General features: G+C 37.1%; 1 protein-coding gene and 1 long non-coding RNA gene across 2 annotated transcripts in view; one reads left to right on the top strand and one right to left on the bottom strand.

The window, feature by feature from the left end:
• prom1a (prominin 1a) overlaps positions 1–17,392 on the bottom strand; it is a 32,428-nt gene extending 15,036 nt beyond the window's left edge. The window contains exons 1-13 of the mRNA XM_046031003.1: positions 17,276–17,392; positions 16,491–16,554; positions 16,077–16,166; positions 13,347–13,576; positions 12,841–12,915; positions 12,537–12,600; positions 12,078–12,237; positions 11,570–11,722; positions 10,606–10,729; positions 9,301–9,404; positions 8,508–8,592; positions 6,449–6,595; positions 686–757 (exon numbers count right to left, since the gene is read on the bottom strand). Coding sequence (XP_045886959.1) covers positions 686–757; positions 6,449–6,595; positions 8,508–8,592; positions 9,301–9,404; positions 10,606–10,729; positions 11,570–11,722; positions 12,078–12,237; positions 12,537–12,600; positions 12,841–12,915; positions 13,347–13,576; positions 16,077–16,166; positions 16,491–16,554; positions 17,276–17,314 — 1,407 coding nt within the window. The 5' untranslated portion in view covers positions 17,315–17,392. The remainder of the gene's footprint in view (positions 1–685; positions 758–6,448; positions 6,596–8,507; positions 8,593–9,300; positions 9,405–10,605; positions 10,730–11,569; positions 11,723–12,077; positions 12,238–12,536; positions 12,601–12,840; positions 12,916–13,346; positions 13,577–16,076; positions 16,167–16,490; positions 16,555–17,275) is intronic.
• LOC123957904 lies at positions 1,981–4,206 on the top strand. Its single transcript, XR_006821931.1, has 3 exons — positions 1,981–3,246; positions 3,710–4,097; positions 4,186–4,206. It is a non-coding gene; the product is annotated as an uncharacterized LOC123957904 (long non-coding RNA).
• Positions 17,393–23,906: the final 6,514 nt, after the last annotated feature.

Genomic DNA, 23,906 nt, shown 5'->3' with positions numbered 1-23,906 from the left:
GAGGAGTTTTGTTCCTGGAGACCTGGTCATGGTGGCGGACTCTACAGCACCACGTGGGTCATGGATGCTAGGAAGAGTCCTGGAAACCTTCCCTGATAAAAGAGGTCTGGTACGTGTGGTTCGTTTGAAGACCAAGACAAACATCATTGAAAATACCTAAAATATGCTTGCTTAATGAAGCTAAAGAGTAATTGGTTCCCTTGGGCCATATTTCTGGTATTTATGGCTCTTTTGAATTTGGTGTAATTGCTCTGGCAGACGCAATTAGGGGCTGGAGTGTATGAGCCATTTTCATTCTGTATTCTTTTATGTAATTCTTGTCTTGTGCCACTAGGGGGCTGTATGTGCTTTGCAGTTCAGCTGATCTCGAGTCATGGAGGTGTGGGTTATTTACGTAGAGGAAACCCAGACACAGGTGTTGCTGATTTGGGAAGCAAACAGTTTTTGACTGTGATAGTGTCTAGCCTGGGGGTGAGCAAGGCACGATGGTGTTGGTTACATGTATTACAAGCAAAGATAATGCCACTGTATGAGATATGGAGGAAAATAAACTTGCTAGTTAATAGTAACATTACCGAAGTCCCCGTATGATATTTACGACGCTGCACGGGCACACGTCTAAACTTAATCCGCTGTATTAGCAACCAGTTACTAGACTATGTTAGGATTTAGTCAGTACACTTACCATGAGGTCTGTCTGTGCCTCCAGTTCTCTGGCAAATGAGATCAGGTCCACCACAGTGACTCCTTTGTTGACCTAAAGATAAGCGTGTATAAAAAGAAAAGAATCATGTAAACATTCTTCTCGGAGTTGTTGGAGAGAAAGTACTCAAATTACAAGTGTCTGCCCAGGTCAAATAGAAGTGCTATTAAAGGCACTGAAAATATACTAGAAATTCACATAGTATGCTTATAGTACATTCATAATCCTAACATGCTTACTATAAGTATATTAAAGATATATTATCCTGAGCTTTAACATACTTCTCAAAAGTATACTTTGAATAAATTGGTAATAAATATATACTTAATCTTTTAATAAATATGCTTAAATAAAAGTATATTTTTCACAACATTTTAGTCTATTTATTAAAAATATATTTATTTAACTCTTAGTAAATACTATTTAGGTGTACTTTGTGGAAGTACATTGTTAAACAATTACACTTTTAGTGGGTTAAAAATATATTGCTAAATACGCTTCATTGTGTAGGCTACTGCAAAATATTGTAATTATTTTATGTAATTGCCACATGTTTCAGCCTGATTTCCAGAAGTATTATCTTTAAAACTTTTTTTTTTACATTAAAATGTATTTTTGAAAAGCACATTATTATTTTTTCATTTCTTTTCTTTCTTTAAATTTTTTTTAATCAGGTAAATAGCTAGTTGAGATCAGAGACCTCTTTCATAAGGGTAACCTGGCCCAAAAGGAAGCAGGACATGTTGTTAACTTAACAAACAACAACATATAGAAATAAGCATACTTTAAATCATAATGTAAATATACTTGTTTCTGTTTGTAAACAGTAAACACATGTACACAGGGGCGAAGTCGTCCCTCCCGCCCAGCCCACTAGCAGTGCATTCAATTTGACCAATCAGAATCAAGGTTTTCAAATCGACGACCCAATCACACAGCGTGACAGTCCGCTTCACGAAGGTTAACGTGTTTGCAGTCGTTTAAAAGGAATCTATTTTTGGCCAGAAATATTTTTGTTTCTCAGGTTTCCTTTGTTTTACTTTACCGACTCAGGCTTTGCGAAGGTGGACACCACAGACATAATAAGAAAAGAACACAGAAGAGAAGAATATCCGGTCAGCTCCCTGTAGAAGTTAAATGTGAAAAGAGCTAAAGAGGCGTCACTGGCAAGTACAAGCAGGAGAGGACAGACACAGAGACTGCCAGAATCGTCTTTCTTGGCAAGTTTATTATTGTTAGCAAGACAACACAGTTGTGTAAGTTAACTAAAGTTGAGCTCAGTCTGGGTTTAAAAATATTTTCCTTGGTGGATAGCTCTGGTGTGCATTAGCTAATGCTAGCACGTGGATTAATATATTTGTTAGCTAACGTTAATCAGCATTTTAATAGCTTCATAATCGAGACAGCAACTTGCGTCTGCCTTAAATAGTGTTACAAAAGAAACGCAATTAATGTTACAGTAATGTATTGCTTTTTGCTGTAAGGCATTTTTTTAATTTTACTAAAATTTCTGTAATATACATTCTCAGTAACCTGTTGCTGGAATTTGATGCACGAGATTTTATCAAGGCAGCCTGTGCATGTGTGTGTATGAGCCTTCAATTCTGCTTTTGCACTGTTGAAATGACCAGTGAGGTCTTTATCACAGTAATAAATGCAACTAATATGTTGCTGTCTGTGTGCTAAATGTTCACATTTTTATAGTCTACCTTAATACTCACATGTCCATGTTTACAGGAAGTTATTGCTCACTGTAATCATCATTCCTGCCCATGTAGTCTGTAAAGACATCACCACAGTTGTCATTTTTGTATAAATTCATTCTAAAGTTTAGCTGAAGCTACTATGAATCATCAGCTAAGCATCTGCATTAGACTAGTCAAAAGTGGATATCTTCTAAAGGTACACTGTTTTTTAGAGATTTCTCTTCACTGCATCCATGGAGGGGGTAATCATTACAGTGACCAATCCCTCAGCACTCAGATATAACAGTAATGTTAAAGTGTACACGCATATGTGAGAATTGTTTTAAGACACTCTTGAAATAATGTTTTTGTGTACTAATGCCTGACCACACAATATAATAGCATGTGATGTTATGTAAAATATTGCTCAACTTTATGTACATTTGTATGGTCATAGATCCTGTATTCAACTTTTAAAAGTTGAACCTACCCTTTGCCAACTTTAACCAACTTATATTAAACCCAGATTTGGAATTTCCTGCCTTAGCTCAAGAAAATTAAATAAAGAATAATAATAATAAAGATTTGCTATAAGAATAGAATTACAGTGTTTATAATGATACGCAAATGAAGAACTAAACTAGGTGGAAGTACTGGTCTAACTGAATATTTATTATATCTCATTTGCAACTGCATTTCTTTTCTTTTAGAGTTTCCTGGGATTGTTGCCTCACTGAGAGGGCTTAGAGGTCACGAAAACCTCAAAGGACCAGCTGGACCCTCACAAGCTCAATGTGCTTAGTTATGTCTGGCTCCCGCACGCGATCACTGTTTTTGCTCTCACTACATCTCAACGGGGTCAGACTAAATAAACAAATATTCTTGTGAAAAAATAATTTTATTTAAAATATTGTTATACATTAAGTAATTGGCTAATTTTGTACTTCATAAATTGACTGCTGTGTTAATGTGAAATGACATGTAGACAGAACAGTTTTTAAGCAAGTCTGTATGTTTGTGTTATTTGTTGTACCTGTTTAATAACATTTTATGATATACAGCTCCTTGGCTGAATGTACAGTAGTGTTTATGTAATGTTTTTGATCATGTTGTAATGGAAGAACTGAGCATTAACTGGGAGGGGTCCCTTGTGGAAAACCATTTCACCTGAACCTAAACAACATTATCAGAACAGCTAGACATGATGTCATAATGTGTTTCAGCAACTTTAAACAAAATAAAAAATCTGACCGTGGTTGTTAATTAATTAGAGGTAATATTGCTTTGATTTAGACAAAATATTTCCTTTTCCCTTCCACAGATGCTGTGTGATAAAGCAGTTTCCAAATCCCATAGTGTCTGCAGTCGCAGAAAATGCAACGAGTCCTACTCAAAGTCAGTACCTTCCACTCCAAGGATAAGGATTGTGACATTTTTCTGTTTCAGCTTGGTTCCACCATTTGTACTGTATGCTTGTGACGGAGTACCTTCACTACAGTTGAATAAGCGCTTGGACTGCCATACCAACAAGCCTGGCTCTTTGGCGTTGCTGTCAAAGTTGCTTGTTTGGTAACCTGTCGACCTGTGTTCAAATCTGGGCAGGGTGACTGCTCTTGCCTTTGGCCGCATATGGTGTCAGGAGTGGGACGGCTTGCCATGAGGTCATCTGAGTCAGGCCCAGTGTCCGAGCCGTATGAGGGACCCCATGGGTAACATTAATGATGGGATGTGTAAAGTGTACTTTTCAGTAATACTGATCGTATGTCATCATTTTACTGATTTTATTTTTATTTGAAGGTATTTTGGGCAAGATGTGATACATGCTGCTGTACCTTTTAATGTACACAAAATTAAAGTTTTTTAGTTGTCTATATGTGTGTGTGTTGTAAAATTAATTTTTTTGACTGATTTTTATCATGCTAAAAGGGCATTTTGCAAGATATTTTTAATGCATTATTCTCATACTGAATGGTTTCATAAAGCAGCTTCCCAAGATATTTATAGTGGCTCTTGGAGTATACTTGTAATAAATTACTAATATGCTGAAATGGTAATAAAAATGTTTAGGGAACACATTTAAAAGTATAGCACAAAAGGGTATTTTAAGTTCAATTTAAAAAAGTATATTTAAATTACAGTAAAGGTACTTAAATTCAATTTTAACACAACTAAGTATATTAAAGTATATTGCAGTTATCTTAAACTTGACTTTAAGTATTTCTAAAATGACACTTATCATACTTAATAACACATTTAATATACACTTACTATAGTACAATTAAAATATGATAAGTGCATCCAAAAAAAGTGCTACTTAAGTATATTTCTTTTTCACTTGGGATGTCCATTATTAGCTACAAAATTAGAAAGGTGTTTCTTTTATTTTTTGTCATTGTGTTGCTTTTGTTAGCAGATAAAATCCCACTGCTCCTTGGAACAACCATTAAGTTAAAGTGAATAAAGAAGCTTGACATGAATAAGACTGAGCTGATTAAAAACAGGTCGACAAAACAATGCATGTTCCTCCAGTATTTTCTGAAGGAGGTAACACTCAAGTGTATAATTTCAATGGAGTAAAAATGTATTATCTAAATAAAAATGAAATATCCCCTCTTTCACCTTTCTGCAAAGCTGTCAGATATATATATTTGCTATAAGAATAGAATTACAGTGTTTATAATGATACGCAAATGAAGAACTAAACTAGGTGGAAGTACTGGTCTAACTGAATATTTATTATATCTCATTTGCAATTGCATTTCTTTTCTTTTAGAGTTTCCTGGGATTGTTGCCTCACTGAGAGGGCTTAGAGGTCACGAAAACCTCAAAGGACCAGCTGGACCCTCACAAGCTCAATGTGCTTAGGTATGTCTGGCTCCCGCACGCGATCACTGTTTTTGCTCTCACTACATCTCAACGGGGTCAGACTAAATAAACAAATATTCTTGTGAAAAAATAATTTTATTTAAAATATTGTTATACATTAAGTAATTGGCTACTTTTGTACTTCACAAATTGACTGCTGTGTTAATGTGAAATGTATCCCCTTTCTCACCTTTCTGCAAAGCTGCCAGATATAACTCACTTAATTGATGGCCAAGATCAAATCAGTCTTATTAGCTGTAGATCTTAATTGGTATAAGTAAATTAAGTGGTTGGAAACCTGTATAATTGTATGAGTGCTTTTTGATGGTGACTTACAGTATGTTTTACCTGAATGGCTCTAACATTTTGTAATCTGAGACATGAGTAAATTATATTCCGTAATAAGTACAAAAAATGCAACATGGAGAGCTTCCCACATTTTTTGGATATAAATTCTCACATCCTGACTTTGGAGAGTGTGTGAGTTGTGTTTCAGGACAGATGGTACACTTGAACAGAGTCCTTTTGCTTTCAGGAAGTAAATCTAAGTGAACCTGACAGGTAGTGTTGGAGAAGACAGTGAATGCCAAGTCTCGGCTTGTTCCTACACACTCCTTGCCTTGGCAGGAATCCTTTCGGATAAACGAGCTTCAGTGGTCCTTAACAGGACCCGGTGTACTGTGTCATGTCGAAGTTCATATTAGGTAAAGCATGACTGCCTGCTGTATGTTAACCGATAGTTAGGGAGGAGGCTGTTTAACCAAGCCTTAGGAACAAAGCTATTTCTGGTAACATACCATTATAGTACAAGTGTAATACAATAATATTAGTATATGTATAGAACAATCTATTGCCAATATTTACACTGATCTTTCACAAATAAACTGGTATTCATAGAGAGCCAACTCTTGATGTCATATAGCCACATATTGCAAACTAACTGGTTCAATTCACAGTAAAAAAAAAAAAGGATTAATTTGACATTTATTTCCTAACTTTCAGTTGGTTCATATTTATTTACTGTGTGCATGTTTGTCTGCCCTTGTATTTTATGTGTTTTCAGCTCATTCCTTCAGTTTCTGAATTTGGGGGTGTCCCTTTAAGGGTACTTATGGGTCCGCTCATCCAGATGTGTCAGATATGTGCATCTGTTTGTGTTTATTGTGTTGTGTTTGTGTGAGTATACGTGTGTCACCTCTTCCAGGTAGTCTGCATAGTTGATTTCTGACAGCCCGGCTTCAGAGAAATCCAGGAGGTTCTGCTTGCCCTCTGCCTCTAACAGGATTATTCCCCTCAGGTCGATCTTGACACTGTCCAGCTGACTCACCACATCCTTAGTAAACTGTACACACAAAAAAGCTTTATTGTTTAAATATTAAAGCTTATTCTATTGTTGCTAAATGCCTTATGTTGAGTTGTGTGTAATGAAGTGTGTTGATTGTCTTATATTCTTGACCTAACATCAAAACATTTGGTAGAGTGGTTATTTTGGAGCTTGATGGTTAAACAGTTACATCACTTGCCAAGATTTCTAAAAAAACATGGATATTAATCACCTCAGGTATCAATTACCTTACGTATACATAAACATCTTTAACATAATAAAAGAAAAAAAAACAATGTTGGAACTTTGGAGACCAAAGATATTGAAAATTTTGTTTTGATGGAAGACACATATCCCATTTCAATAGTATTCTTAGGTATTAAACTAAGAGAGAACAAACTATTCTTACCAGGCAGACGTGTAGAAGCAAAATGTCTAAGACCACAAGTTTATGTGTCAATAACTATAAAGAGCTTTGTAATATTGTTTATAATGTTTTATTTGTTCATCTGTTCTGAAAGCCATAATCATAGAAAGACATAAGTTGGGCAACATGTTTTTTAAATGGGATGTTTTGAAAAGTAATGTGCAATTTCACCACTAAAAACAAGAACATATGCTATTTTGTGGCACTATAAAGCAAATATAACAAAAAATGTTGGCAGTAAAGTTGTTTGTTCCTAAGATAACATGGTACTGACACTGTATGTGGATGGGCAGGACTAAAAAATGTCCACCCTACTAAGTTATTCTACTGAATATAAAAATCTTCAATTTGTTTTTCAGAATGCTTCATTGGTAACAATACCCATCATTTCTGAAATTATGATTTTATATCAAAGTAAAATGCGAAAAGCATTTTAATTTAGAAATTTAAGCTGATTTTGTGTAAATACAATCCAATTAGTGAAACTTATTTACTGGGCAAAAAAAGTGAATATTGGCTTAATTTACAGTAAGCAACGAGACAGTGTGCTAATGGAATAAGCCAACAGAGACAAAGAAAATCAATTGTTACAATTACCAAGCCATTAGCAGTACTGCTTCGAATAATTACAATGTACTGATTTCAGATTTCTTATATACAGTCTATGGTCAAGACAGACAGAATCATACAGTATCAAATGACCAGTGTGCAGAAACAGATGCAGCATGGGACTATTGTTGTTGGCTAAAACGAGCCAAAACAATCTTGCCAACTGGCAGGACAGTACTGAATGTCTCAGGCAGGCAGAAGTGGCTGGCTCAGGGTCAAAAAGAACTGGGAACTTACATTAATGTAATGTCTCAGGCACACACTGAGGTAAGGGCTGAATCATGTACCAGCTATTGGCCATCAACACACACTTTGGTTTGGCAGCAAAGACGTCATTAGGTAATGCTAATCAAATGCTGCAGCCAAGGATGGACATTTCTGGACAGCATCACTGTTAGCATATAGAAGTGGCATATTTTATTAATTCTAACCCTTGTTTGAGCATGTAGCACAGTGCATTGATTCACTGTATTTTACCTGACCATAATAGTAATTTATGACGATTACTAGTATAGTTTACAGTAGGAAATTATCATACATACCTAGAAAACAGAGCTAAAGTAGCATACAGGGCTCCCTTACTGTGTGCTTACTTTAATCACATAACTGTATTGTGAGGTCAGCAAAATTTTCTGCTCTGACACATAAGTGATATCAGAACTTATGAAATTAACATATGTTTGATCAGTTAGGCTAAATTATAGCAACACTTCCTAGCCTAATATTCATTATTTGTAATTTGTCTTAAGTACTAAAACTTCTGGTTATTTTTAAATGCCGTGTCTCCACCAGTTAAGTTCCTCTATTGGGTAAAGGCAAAAAAATCTATACAAAGACACTCAAATAGTCCCAACAGCAAATGACAGAATAATGGTGTGTCTTGAATTTACTGACCACTGTAGTGTTCAGGAAAGAGGAGATGTTGAAGACCTTGTCCAGACGCATGGCTGAGTAGATGCCTTTGTTCTCTTTGCAAGTACTAAAAAAGGCACACATACAACAAACATATACACAGGTATAACAGAGAAAAAGGAAGAGAGGGGGAGAGAGAGGAAATGTCAAAAGCTTCAGAGTGAAAATATTTGCTGCCACCAAGTGAAATTGACTGGAAGTACATGTTCCCTGATAGAAAACAGTGTGATGTTCCTCAAAAGCGTGGACTATTTGCTAATATGTAAAAGATAAAAGTTCCTTTATAACATTCAGGCAGCCACATACTATATAGACTCACATAATGAACACAGTATTAGAAGTGCTTGCTTTTTGATGGGTGAAGACTTGTTGAAGCAACACTGCTCTATTTGGAAATATAATGACTGTGGGTCTTCCATCCCAATACTGAGAATATGCAGCTTCTCACTGCAGGGAGATGACGAAAGCTGATGTAATCACTGAGAAAGAGGCTGAAGAAAAGCAGCACGGATAGTTTAGAAATATTATGCTAATGAGCAACGCAAGGTTAATAGCAATTTAAACAAAATGTGAGAAATTCTACAGCCTATAATTGAATAAATGGCTTGTCTTGCTGCAAAATCCTTTCAGTTTTGCAACCAAATGTAAACTTGAAATGTAGAGAGGACAGATGTGCAGTAGGCTGTGAGGAGAATAATCATCACCAAAGCATTGTTTCTGAAAGGTGGCAGACACAACACTGTCACCTAAATACATAAAAATTAGTTTGCTTTGCCTGTACAAGCTCTCTGCTGTCAGCTCCAGGTCGGAATCGTTGTACATGTAGCCAGGGATGAAGTTCTTCCACTCTGGGTTGACCAGATATGGGTTGTCCACGACCTGGCGAATTAAGAGATCCAGCAAAGAGGATGTGTGATCAGTAATTGTAATGGGAAGCAAATAGGATCTATCAGTAAATGAAATACACTTGACTCAATTTAAGACCAGGGTTATTCAAGACCAACTCTCAGACCCAAACAAAGCAGTGTTCTTGCTTGGTAAATTTTTCCATGTTGTACTGTAATAATTGGTTGTGGAACTAATCCTGACTAATATTGTATAAATCTTCCACTCAATTTTCCTGAACTTAGAGAGCAAGAAAGCTGAGAGGGACACATAAGGAACTGAGACCCGATAAATTGAGAGGCAGAAAATATATTTCAAAAGACAAATTTGCTTTATAACCTTTTTCAAAGGAGCCAAATTTAGATGTTCTATACTAGGGGTTTTCAAAGTCTGAGACTGCGGGTGTCTCCTCATACAAAGCTTGGGAAATGCCCCCCGCCCCCATCTTTAATTTACTTGGTAAATTTCACTCAATTCCTGGATGTCTATGAGATCATGATTATAATATCTTATCCCATAGACACTCAACATTTGAGCCAAAATAGCCGAATATTGCTGTTTGACATAACGTCTGACTACACCAAATAGTTTTGAAAAAGGTCTGTCCTAAGCCATTTATTAGTTTCTGACTCTGATGGGGGGGGGGGGGACTTTTCCCCTAAACTACTGTATCTCTGAACTCTCACACATATAGGCTATTCTATGTCATCACCTTTTGATAACTAATGCAATAAGTAATGTGCTATTGTTTCATTTCCATTCACTGAGCCTCCCCTGAAACTGTTTGGAGCCCCCCTAGGGAGGCCCGCCTCACACAAACCCCTGTTCTATACCATAGTTGGCTCAACTGCAGCAGGATTCATGCAAACAACATCATGTCATCCACAACTGGGCGCAACTGCTATTCTCACAATACCACCCGAAGGTCACTGACTTGTATGCAGTAAATAGTACAGAGGAGGTGTCTTAATTTTAACTGTCTGCTCATTTAGAGGTTTGGGTACTGTATATGAACACTACAGATTTAAGTCCATAGAGTCCAGGGCACTTTGTATGTATCAAACATAAAATTACATGTTGTGTATGAAAATTCAGTTAAATTACTCCTGTACATGTCCTGCAGTGAAGGTGCCTGTTTGTACTTATTATTTTTAGGGGGATTAACCGCTGTCTCGTGTCTGGACTAATGACTTGCCTTGAAGACTTCTTTGGTGTGGAAGGGTTCACAAACAAGTTTCTCCATGTTTCCTCCAGCCAGAAAGATAACGGTCACCACTCCCATCAACACCCAGGAGAAGATGAAGCTAAATCCAACGCCGCTGTGGAGAAGGACAGACAGGCCCTCAGATATATCGAAGTATGGAACAATAAGAGGTAAAGGTGTAGCAGTAGTGTAAGTGGGTAGATTGGAGTTCGGTGACTGTAAGCAGTGTCAGCCTAATGTAAAATGTAATGTAAACATTGTGCAAGAGGAAGAGGGGAATTAAAAGATGCATTAGTAGTTATAATATCAGTTTACCTTGGATCTGTATCAGTATCTCAAATTTATAGCACAAAAAACAGGACATTTCAAATACATTGGGGGAAGTTACAAAAATGTATTAATTTTAAAATAATTTAAACATAAAAAAAGTTGTTGCCTTATAAGCCCCTAAAATTCCAAATATGGTACATTTTCATCTTGTGGGAAACATTTATAGTATATAAATAAATAACTTTCTTGTGCAAACACAATGTTATATTTTACATGCAAGTTATTCTTATGGGAACAGGTGCAATGTATCAGTTTGTTTAGATATATTACATTTTTGTATTTTGCTTTGTTTGCATTAGCTACTACCTCCAGGACAACTTAGCTGTTTATTGCTCTTCAGATGTTCATGGTTTTACACGATTTTGTTTATATTCTCTTATATTCTTTACCTTTTAGAAGTACTGTAGCATGTACAGTAAATAGTCTAGTGAAGTAGTAGTAGTAGTGGCAGTTGTAGTAGTGTAGAAGTAATAGCAGTTATTCAAGTGCTAGTAGTCCTCCTATTATAAGAGGAAGTAGTACTAAAAATATTAGTTGTAAGATGTACCATCATCAAATTGACTTGAAAATGTTTTTTTTTGGCAACACCATCTTCAGTTTGAAATCTTAAATGTGGTAGACTCACGCCATGAGCATTGTTCCGCCTGTATTCGAGATGCAGCCTCGTGTCGTAGGTGAGGCATGCTTGTCGTATCCCAGGGTGCCGCACAGCAGGCCCAGGTAGTTAAAGGCCAGGACCAGGACCACCATGCAGCAAAGAGCAATACAGCCAATCCACCTGTAAGCAGGAGGAAAAGCTAAACAGTTTGAACTTCCACTGTGGCCTTAAAATAACGTAAGTAAGTGATCAGCATATGTGTGTCCTGCTAAAAGGTCTTGAGCAAGAAAATGAAGCCCTACCTCCTTCTTTGCTTCACTATTTTCAACTCAGTTAATGCAGACATGATATGCATATTTCATTAAGGCTAAATATCAGTGCAAGCTTATACAGCATACATTCTTTTTTTACAGTAGCTTGTGAAAAGAGTATGGTCGAGCCAGACAGCATGAAACTAAATGTCAAGCATCAAGACAATGCCCACAGTACTTTTTTACAGCTTATAGGGGTTTTTTTTCTGTTTTTGTCAGTTTACCTGTAGAAGTCCATTTTGTCAATCTCAGGGTAGTAGTCCTCAATCTTGGCATGGGCATGGCTAATGAAGATGGTGAAGTTGGACAGGCAACTCTGAACAGGGAATACTTTGGAAAAGCTGCTGATGTTATTGCCAATGCCGTCCACTAAACTCTGTACACCTGAGAGACAGATCAATCCATTAATCCATCAGTTAATGGATACTTAAAGATACAGGAAAAATAAAGGAAACTGTCAGCTGTAAAATTTGTAATTCAGTACTCAGAAATATGCTCAATTGTTAATGGTTTGTCTGGTTTCTGATAGGTTGATATTAAGTTAAGTTATTAAGATATTAACACATTACATATATGAAAGATTACAAACGTTATACATTTTAAGTTAGATTCAACATCAGATTCAAACTTCAAATCCACCTAATTTTGCTCAAAAGGTTTTATAAGTGTAAAATGTCACTTACTGTCCACAACACTTCTGGTCTGTTCAATCACCATATGTGGTGTGTCATTCAAAGAGGAAAAACCCTGTGAGAGGAAATGTTTTGGAACATGGGGTTAGATGGTCCATTATGTTGTTTTAGGGTCATTATTTAGTTTAATAAATGGCAAATGAAAGGCATTCTGAAAAATACTGGAAATCACTAACGGAAGCACAAGTAGACAAGGCACCTAATGAAAAACAACTTTTAAATTGCTCCCAGAGATGCGCTGACATAACACAATTCACAGTGTAAGAATATCTATAGATTTATGGTCCGGACTCACCCTCTGGACGATAGCACTGAGGTCTGTTCTCAAGACGTTGTTCACCTTTTCCAGCTGAGCGTTCACGTTGGATAGCTAAATATAAACATACAATCAAACACTGATTAACATACACAGTGAGAAATTATCAACATTCAACAATCTCATAACAATATTCAGTGATCTCTGTCCCTTTTCTAACATGTAGTAATGCTAGAGAACATCATGCAGTCGGTAAAAGCCAAATCAGTGTATTAAGACTTCCAAGATTCAACACATATTCACATTTTAATGTAGTTGATAGAAGTTATCACATAAATGGCTGAAAACATCCGATTTGGAAAGGAGCATAGTAAAACAGTAGGACATATTTAACAGAACTTGAATAAGAAAAAACGTTGCAGTTTCTTCAGCCATCACAGTTCATGGTCTGGAAACACCCATGGTTGTTTAGGAAGAATAATTACATTTGTGTTCATAGCTTACTGTATAATCTGCATATTAGAGTGTTGCATTCAGTCATGTACCCGTGTGAAGTTGGCACTGATCTGCAGCTGGGACAGTGACTGTCGGATGTTGCGGCACAGCTGGGCAGAGGTGGCGTCTGACTCCTCGTCATGACAACCTGGGTCGTTGAGGGTGCGGTTGATGTTGCTCCGGACCAGACTCAGGTTGAAGTTGAGTTTCCCTGTTCCTTCCTGGAGGACCTCCAGACCCACATTGACGTTCTCCAGGGCTTCCTTGGTTTCTCGCATGGCTGGATTTAAAGAGACCACAGATGAGATTGAAAGTGGATTGGGTTGCTGTTATGAGGGGAAAACCAGGATGTGAAGGACAAATGCTCATCAACAGAAAGGACTGATAGCATAAATTTCCTACCACAAAAGTGGAAAGTTGAAGTGAGACAATTCTTTCCATTGCAAACTTAGATAGTCTTACCTACTCAGCTATATTGAAAACAAGTATACTTTTCTCATTAGCTAACTTATATTTTGAGGTCAAATTAAATGATTTGTGAGGCTTTTTTCTCATGAGCTTTAGACTGTGTAGCTCGGCTACAAAATGACACAAGGAATTGTGAATATTTTATTGAAATCTTTTAGTTCTGTCATGGGAAAGTTTTGGGAATTGTTATAACAGCAAGCGTATAAATGCAAACTTATAGTCAGAGTAGTAAAATCATTTTATGAAACTAGTGTTTCTGGGGCATATAAAAATGTCAAATAACTTTATGTTTAACCAGCCAAACAGATTTAGTAGCTAGTATAGTAGTACAATCATCTATTGATAAGTTACCTATGAAAGTGGCATCAAGGATGACAAATTAGCCTTTTAATATGAAGCTACACAGCAAAAAGACAGTTTGTATAATATTTGCTCATGTTACAGAAAAGCACAGACTTATGCAGGACACAAAGTATTCATTCCTTGTAAAGACTAGGCCTGAGCCGAGTTTATCAAATAGAGTTTCAGATCCAAGCATTGGCGCTTGTTATTGAGTTTGGCAAGGAGTGTGTCTTTGCCGTGTTCATATGCTTGTGTGAATCTCCAGCTTCTAAAATTTTCTACAATCTTTGACTGCCAAACAGTATTGCTTTCTGCAAACAATAACCAAACAGTAATGCTATGAATTAATGAATTTGTTTGCTTTTAATAAAAATAGTTGGTGTTAGTAACTAACTCTTTCCCCAGCAATTGAATGCATCACAAGACAACCGCAGCAGACATTCAAAATTTAACAGGATAAAGAATGCAAAAAAAACACTGGCATCCTTGAACACTCGTATAAAAGATGCAGGAGAGGAAATGGTGAATTTACTATTACATAAATGCCTAGCAGCACTGGAGGGAGAGAAAACACAGATGGATGCTATGTGCTAAATGCATAAATAGTTACCATGTTCACTTCTATTTATGCCTCAGTGAAAAATGCAGTATTTAATTCCAATTATTTTGGTCTTTAGCATTCAAACAGTTCTAATATCTAATAAAACACACTACGATCTATACTATACTGACGTCCTCTGACTGCTCAGCTCAGCCCCAGTAGGAACACAATTACACAAACACAAAATACACAAACATTAAGGACACAAACTGTGTTCACAGTCATCTGTGGTCAGGCATTTTACCACAGGAACTATCAGCATATTTGCTGACCGCTATTTGTTTTTGTTGTGCTATAAGCCTGTATATTCTATGTATTCGAAACATCCATATACAGCTGTTTGTTGTGATACATAGAGGAACTAATTTCTGGTAAAAGAGTTATAATAAAGTAACAGGACAGGTCACACTTCACAGTGGGTTAACACAATTGGAGTAAAAAGGGAGATGTCCAGGTGCAGGTTATGTTGCCATTAACTTAAAACTGCACTAGGCAAGATTTTATCATATCTGTTAATATGCATAAATGGAAAAAAAAACTCTCAGATTCATTCTGTTTGCACATAAAAACTACAGTATTTATCTGGTGAAAGCACTAGCAGAAAATCATTTGCGTATGCTGGAGATGAATCCAGACTCTTTAAGGACAACGGCCTGTTTTCCTTCCCTACAAGTCTCTATGACTTCTTTAAATCCAAGACATGGCAGATATCATGCAACATAATATCCAACAACATTATCAGCCATTTGTGGTCACCAGTCACACATTGCGTAGTGCAGTTTTAATATATTAATTGATCGTCGTAACCTGAAATGTAACTCAGGGTTCAGATAGGTCCGTGTGCTCAAGGAAGATCACAAGGGAACATATCACAGGAGCAACACCAGTGCAAAGGTTCACAAGGTCAGGGGTAAAAGGATTGTGGGTCATTGTCCATTTACTGAGTTATTACCTTTGATGGCTCTCTCGATTTTCACTTTATAAAAAAGCATAAAATATAAAGATTAAATTCTGAATGATTATTAAAAGTGACAGCTTTATTAACTCACTGACCTTTGAGAAAAAAAAATACTGAAATATTACATTCACAATGCAGAATATGTCTTAACAATCTTCAGTAGAGTTTTAAAATCGTATTACAGCATACATTTAGTCGGGGGGAATCTGATAATCAAGGTTATAATCTGACTTGCGATTATCCTAAATAATTGACAACATTTGCAAATACGGCAGGATATTATATGTCACTTACTGACTCATAATATTTTTTAGTGCAGCTGTTGCCTGTATTCAGTAGCTTGCAGCTTACAAAAACATGATCATATTATAACAAAGTAGGATGAAAAAAATGAAAATTAGGTGGATATACCTGCAGCCATATTGAGAACTCTGTCCAAGGCAGGATGGACCTCCTTATCCAACTGATCATGTATCCTTCCTCCCAATAATGGACCTATATCTGTAGAGAATGCATCGTCAGATTAACAGAAGAGAACAATAAAATTGTCAGTCCTTTTCTTTATTATGTTTGCTACTTAATACTGCTTTTGCAGGTCTTAACTTTCAGGAAAGAACTGCATTCAGTAATTTTGCAGGAAAATAGCATAAATACTTAAGGGATCCTCTATACCAGTCACTGTTGTAGCTATCTAGACCTAGTTATGTCACAAATCTGTTGTGAAAACAAGTCAAAGAAAGTTGATATACAACCAAGAGCAAGAACTCTGTAATCGTTTCTGTACACTTAATTCACTATCAGAAGAACAGAGGAAGGTCTACTTACTATCTAGGTCATAGATGACTTTGTTCTTTGCTGTGGCATATTGGGATATTAGGTAATCAATTTGCTGCAAACAGGAAACACAACAGAGCAGTGTCTTACAAATAGAAGCAGTTGAAAATTAGTTCATTAGTCTCATCACAGCACTCTGAAGAATAGCACAATTTCAGTTCATGTTATTTGTCAAAATGAAATGGAGAAAAATATTTAGCTTTAAACAAAATACAACTGGTCTTCATAAACACATTATGTTAAACAAACTGAGCATTTGTTGGATGTTTCTTCTAAAAACACACAAGTAAAGTGAGATTTAAAACCTAGGCTTCTGAAATGTCATGGAATAAGAATGATACAAATATGTAGCCGTCACATGCACATAAAGTGATAAAATGAGGCATGACTAGAATCAGTAGCAGACGGACACAGAAGAAGCACACACACTGGTTTATACATTTGCCTTTTACTCTTAACACCCTATCACAGATACCAATAATATTCCTTGTTTGAGTGAATTTGAAATGTTTGGCTTTTCATTCAACTATAACGGAACCCTTTTTAACTAGTAGTGGTTGTTAATCACCAAAACAATTGCTGTCCAATTGACAGTTTTGTTATAGAATGGAACTTGTAGGATTTGTACAATATAATGATTATGTTTGTATTGACAGCACATACTCTGCATTTCTCTGCTTCTGCTTTCATAATTTAGTATTTAATATTGTGTTGGCGCTGTAGGACACAAGGCAGAGTGATAATGCTACACGTTTTATAGAATAATTCTGTCTCACCATTGGCGTGTCATTAGCGAAGGTGTGCAGGTCCCTCATGTTACTGTTGACCAATCTCCGTATGTTCTTCACCTGAGAGCTCAGGTTCTGGTTGGCAGCATATGCACACAGCACTCCGATCCTAAACAAATGACAAACACTGTGACCTTTCTGTCTCCACGTGCCACTAAGTGACCCTGCTGCTCCCACATCAGTCAACACTGTAGCCCAGAGGTATGTTTTACAGAATAGGGTGATGACATGTCATTAACAGTAGAGGTCAGTGTGCACCACCACATTTACTTTTAATATTTTCTTTATTAACTTCTTATAAGTGCACCTGTAGAATGAGCTTCTTGACAACCAGCATCACACAAAAGGATTATTGCAATCAAAGTTATGTTTGGTTATCAAAACATAATTGGTTATCTTATCTGTCTCTTTCAAAATGAATTCAGTTTCAATTATTGAAAGTATAGAAATGGACATTTACAGCAAGTCGAGCATTTTCATATTTCTTACATAGTGAGAAATGCAGCACATTAAAGCCAATAGGTACTATACATTACAAGTCTGAAAACCTCATAAATGTGTCTTTCCGAAATCATACATCAACTAAAAAAAAAATCACACATTCACACTCAGCAATCATAGAAAATTACTGGGAGCACAAAAATTATTATGATTATTATTATTCTTTTTCCCCCCAAGCAAGCGGCTGGTTGTAGACTGTATTTTCTGCATTTTTAAGATAATAACAGATGAAGGAGATTTTATTTCCCAAGAAATTTGGAAATCAACTCATAGTAGGAAATGCAGGTGTATCTACATTAAGCTCTGAGGCCCTATCTGTATAATCTAAGGTCCTTGGGTTGTAAACATATTCAAATTAAATGTGAAAACACAGTATTCCATAAAGCAGACCATTACAGCGAGTCTCTTGCATACTTCAAACAGACCTGAGTAGCTTGGTACAAGGCTTAATTAGCTAGAGCAACATCAAGGGAAAGACAGCCTGTAATATTAAGCTGTTTCCATGACTCACTCTCATCCCAGCTGAATTTTCAGCTCAGCATCTCGCTGCAACCACTATGCATCTAAGTATGTGTGTGTGTGTGTACATGTATGTTTTTATTGCTGCATGGATGTGTGCAAGTGAGCATAGTCAGGATTCATGGGGTGATTAACTTTATAACAGACGGTAAACTTCTGTACGATGAATTGTGAAGTTTCAGAGCTCTGACAGTACAGTTGTATAACGGTGAATCTCATTTATAGAAATGCTTCAGTGGAATAAGCAGCTTTATGAATGATGTAAAATGACTCGTAGAAAGGAAAGACAAAAGGACTGACTCAGAGGCTACTGGGAGGGTTTAGATCAATGGAGACGAATCAGGGTGTTCTGACTCATTGTATAATAAGACAGAGTTCTCTGAATGTGAGTCTGTGTTTCTGTGTATCTGTGTGTATTTATGCACAACAGCTTGTGTGAATGTATCTGACTGAAGTGCATGCAAAATGAGGTTATGCCCCATTCATCATCTTATTGTCAATGTATGAAAAAGATGTGTGTCTGTGCGAGAAGTTCATTTTTACATCCTGTGATCAGCAGTTGGTTCCGTATAAGTCTCCCTTTGGGGATATTATCCTGTAAATCCAATCTAATCTAACCTGCATTATGCTGCAGACATTTTATCACATTAGAGATTGTACAGTGTTTTAATACACTGAGGGCCTGATTTACTAAAGGTTTGCGTGAGTAAAAACGTGTGCAAACTTGATATCACCAGCAAATTAGCACGTATGCTGATCTACTAACGGCGTGCACGCAGAATGACGTCTTGCAAAAGTGCAAGATAGCACCTGTTGTTCATTTAGTACTTTTGCCTTAATGAATATGCAATTTGGGGCGTAACATGCATATCCATTTATTTACTATGTGATTTACTAAGCCTAAACGCAATTTCACGTAGTAGTGCACAGATCACGTGTAAAATTCATCCAGCCAGAGGGAACGATCACCAACTGTTCACAGCGCGCCGGTCGTAATATAGCGACAACCCATTGCAGGTATCGGAGAGAGGGCCAAGAACAGGAGATCGTGGAGCGACCGGGCACGGTGCGGAAGGTCGGTGATTGTTCCCTCTGGCTGGATGAATTTTACGCGTGATCTGTGCACTACTACGTGAAATTGCATTTAGGTTTGGTAAATCACATTGCGTGTAGTAAATAAATGTATTTGCATGTTACGCCGCAAATTGCATATTCATGCACAATCTGCTGGCATTTCCTCGCGTCTGGGTCATTCCAGCATACTGTATCTGTTTCTGCTGGAGTTTTTCAGGTGGAGACCGGGTAGGTTGTAACACTTTTTGCTTCAGCAACTATAACTCACTGAATTTTTTAGCTAGAGTTCTACAATTTTTATACAAAGTACCCACATTCGTTCACTACAAATGGCACCAATTCAATCCTCTACAAGAATATCACAGACCTCGTGAGTTGATGTCAAATGCAATGTGTTCCCTTGTTACAACCTACCCCAATAGCAAGGTAGGTTGTAACACATGCTGGGATAAGTTGTAACAATCACAAAAGAATCAAAAATAGATGCCACACTACATGATAATCTTCCAAAACAGGTAGTGATATCAAAGAACAATGTTTCTCTCTTGCTGTAACAGACTTTGTCTGATGACTCATGTGCATGAACAGTATGTGTATGTAAATTTATCTATAGAATAAACTTACTTAAAGGTATACTTAATAAATACTACTAAAATGTTCCTAATTAAAGAACATGTCTGTACATACTTAGGTCTAACTAAAAAGAGGTGTGTGTGTCAATGTGTGTATATTCTTATTCAGAGTCACAGTCAGTGAGCCGGTATTCATCGGCACGTATACCAGCTCTTCAATATTTTACTCTTTAGTGTACCGGGACTTTTTCTTGCGCACAGGCACTTCTCACAAGCTGCCCATTCACTTTTCTACCCTCTCCACCAGCAGAGACAGAAAATGGAAAAGGTCGAGTGACGATACACACGCCAACATGTGAATGGGGAGTACTGGTCATAGTGCTGACAAATTAATGCTGGTAACCCTGGAGTGCGGGTTTGGTGGACCCAGACCGCATAGGGCAATCTGGAAAATATTACAATCAACAAAGTACCTAGTTTTAGGTATCGTGGATGGTTGTAACACTATTTAAAGATATGTTACACCCCACCCCTGTCAGGGTGGGGTGGGTTGTTTAGCTAGCTGTATTTCCATAGCGGTTTGAAATTAGAAAGGAAAAAATGCATCACATGTTGCCTGAGAAACTCCATTTCAATCTAATATAAGTCAAACAATTCTATCTGCAATAGTATAGATGCTAAACAAAAAATACTCCTGGTCAAAAAATGTACTTTCTTACCTCAAAATCATTTTTTTTCTCTATATATTCTGAATATGCCTGTTTCTAGACTTGATAACCACCAGGCCTGATTGGGGAGGAAGTAGGTAAATACTAAAATGATCACCAAACTCCTCTCTTATCTCTATTTGGCGGAATTGGTGTTGTTACAACTCTCCCCATGTTACAACCATACCCGGTCTCCCCTACTCAGGACGCACTGAACGAAACAAACCAAGGTTTTTACGCTGTGGCTGCTTTCCCTCCAGTGTGTAGTGTGTAGCAGTGTAAATACAGAGCGAGTAGTTTGATTATAATAATTTTTCTGTCAATTATTAATTTAATAAATATTTTTATTGACAAAATAATGAAAAATGCTCATCACAAGCACTGAGATTCCAAGGTGACGTGACGTGTTGTCTAGCAGTCAAAGCTTAATAATTTAAAACTATATATAAAACACAGAAAATCACCTAATCCTCGTTTTTGTGAAGCTAGAACCATTAAATGTTTAGCATCTGTGCTTGATAAATAACTTAAACGATTGGATTGCATACTAAACTGAAATGTCTGCCAACATGTTCCTTTTGATACCAGTGCAGCATAAAAATCAATGTGTAGCAGCTAAAAACCTGCTTGAGATAGCTTATCAGTCTCAGTGAGCAATTAGCCACCATTAGTTTGTTGTTTGATAACGCATTTGCTGTTTTGACCGATTTCGTAACTTGTTATTTTCGACTAACATTTGAGATTGCTGCAGGAGCGCATTTCATTGGCACGCTATTTTTTAAGTCAAAACTTATAAGAGAAGTTCTTCCTTTCATTAAAGTAGTAGCTGTTTAGTCACAGAGTCAAAACCTGGATGCCACAGAATCTTTAAATCGACAAAGAAGAAGACCCCTTTAAACAATCCTTGTTGAAAAATGGTTTGCAATTTGTGGCTAACAGGCTTAAACATGCATAACCACTGGTAAAACCTTCAAAGAGCAAAAATGTTATAAGATCATGTGCTGCCCTTGGGAGGGAAACTCATCTGTGCACATCGAGCTGCGCCATGTCTGGAGGAATTGTGATGATGTTTTCCATAAATAGAGAGTAGGCCGACGGAGTAAACGCTGTCATTGTGTCATTGTGTAAGTGGAGACTTAATGAGAAACTAGGCCAAACAACTAGGCTGGGCCACAGTGAAGTGGAGCCATCCGGAACCAGGAGAAGATTCAAAATGGCCACTTCTACAACAAAAGCCTTTTGTCAAACACTTCTCTGCCCTCTTTCTGTTTTTCTCTCACTCTCTCTCATATAAGTACACCAGTTCTATACAGATGCTGTCTCTTTCTCTTTTACATACACAAATTGACAATCACACACACCTTCCCCACTCTGTCTCTGGTTGCGAGTTTATCGCCAAAGCCGATACTTTCCTCTCTTCTGTTTCTCTAGCCCTTTCTTATTTGTCTTTCTGCTCTGGCTTGTATGTTTTAATCTATGTCTTTTTCACTACTCCTCTATTTCTCAATCTCTCTTGCACAGACTTTTTATTGTTTTCTTCTTTTACTATTCTATCTCTCATGCTCATGTTTTATTTTCATTTTTCTACAGCACTCCTCCGTCTTCTTTTTTCTCTTCCTCTGTCTCCTCTTTTGGCCTCAGTCCTCCCCCCTCTCCCTATATCCACCTCCCTCTCTTTTCCTTTGTCTCTTGCTCACTCCCTCTCCCTGCCGGTGTCCAGCAAGGTCACTGGAATCTGCAGCCAAACAAAGACTCTTTGAGAAAAATGCCAATCGCTTCCCAACAAGTTGTGTAGTACATGGCTGTCCACCTTACTTCAGCAGAATCAAGTTTGGTGTAGTTGGAATTTGGTAGTCTTGTTTAGTTAGATTTGTTGTTTGAAAAATGTTGAAATAAGTTAGGAGATAAATCAGAAAGAAGGGAAAGAAAATAAATATTTGTGTATGAATATAAAAATGATCAAACAAACAACAAACTTGTGATGACAAGCAAGGCATGCCAGAGCTGAAAAACAGAAAATAGAGGAGCCCTCCTGAGTGAATTTATGTGAGAAAACCCATTTTCTCATTGATGCTAAAAATGTCTCAATCAAGGCAACGGGAAACATGTCAGCATCTTCTAATAAAGATACAACTGCCCTGCGGCATCACCTTCTTTTATATTACATATGGTAGAGAAATAACCCAGTGCATTCTGCTGAACAGAGTTTTATAAAACTCATTTACACAATAGAAAAATGCATAAAGAGGAGAAGTTTGAGGATGTGAAGTTCAGGCTCAAAATTACACACTTACACATTCTGACTATGGCATAATACTGAAACTCCTATTGAATCCAAATTTTTGACACAAGTACCTTTCACTTACTTAACCATCCTCTCCAAAATGTTAGACAGTCATTTCAAGGTAGCAGTAACTCTTTAAAATATGACTGAAAAATAACATTTATCAATTCAGCTCTTAGAGAAATGTGATGAAGCAGCACAACAGCACTCATTTTTACATTATCAGCAAGTCCTAAAGTGAACCGGTAGCTCAAACTGTGGCCAATGAGTGCCTGACCGTATGGCTGCTTGTTGATAGTGTGTCTCTTTCTGACCACAGGGGACAATTAAAACACAGCGGGAGTAAGATTTACCTCTGGCAACTTTGTAAAAGGGCTGTAATTCCTGTTTGAGCGAAAGCCAAATGACACATGAAACTCTCCCTCAGGATGGAAACCCCACAACAGCAGATGAAGAAGAGCATCAAACTAGTGCAGTGCCCAGTAGTGGCCTAGATACTGGGGGCTGGGTATTGAGTGTTACATGGTCTGGTGGCTCCATAGCTTTTACAAACTCCCAACAATGGCCTGCATTCAGTGTGATTGTAGTTGAGAGGCTGGGACAGTCGCCTTTCAGACCTGCTTTTTACACTGCTGGAACTGGACCTCTTATTATCTTATCTCTCAGTAAGAAAAGTATTAATGTAATCTTTTTAATTATTCTAAAACAAATAATATTACAAACAAAATTACGCTGTGCATAAAGTGCGTTTGCAGCTGTGCCATTTGTAGACCTAAATGGTAGACTATGGAATCAAACAAGGTATGGAAAGTGTATAGGGAAATATTTAGTATTCAATATTAACCAACATATTATTGACCAAGGCGTTATTTAAAAAATTATATTCAAATCTTTGAACATGGAAATTTCTAGTCATTTGTGCCAGCCTGACCTCAGTGACCTGTTATCAAAAGCCAAACAAA

This window comes from Micropterus dolomieu, linkage group LG19 (assembly GCF_021292245.1).
Source record: "Micropterus dolomieu isolate WLL.071019.BEF.003 ecotype Adirondacks linkage group LG19, ASM2129224v1, whole genome shotgun sequence".
NCBI lineage: Eukaryota > Metazoa > Chordata > Actinopteri > Centrarchiformes > Centrarchidae > Micropterus > Micropterus dolomieu.
Note: the sequence above shows the minus strand (reverse complement) of the source record. Positions and strands in the feature narration are given on the sequence as shown.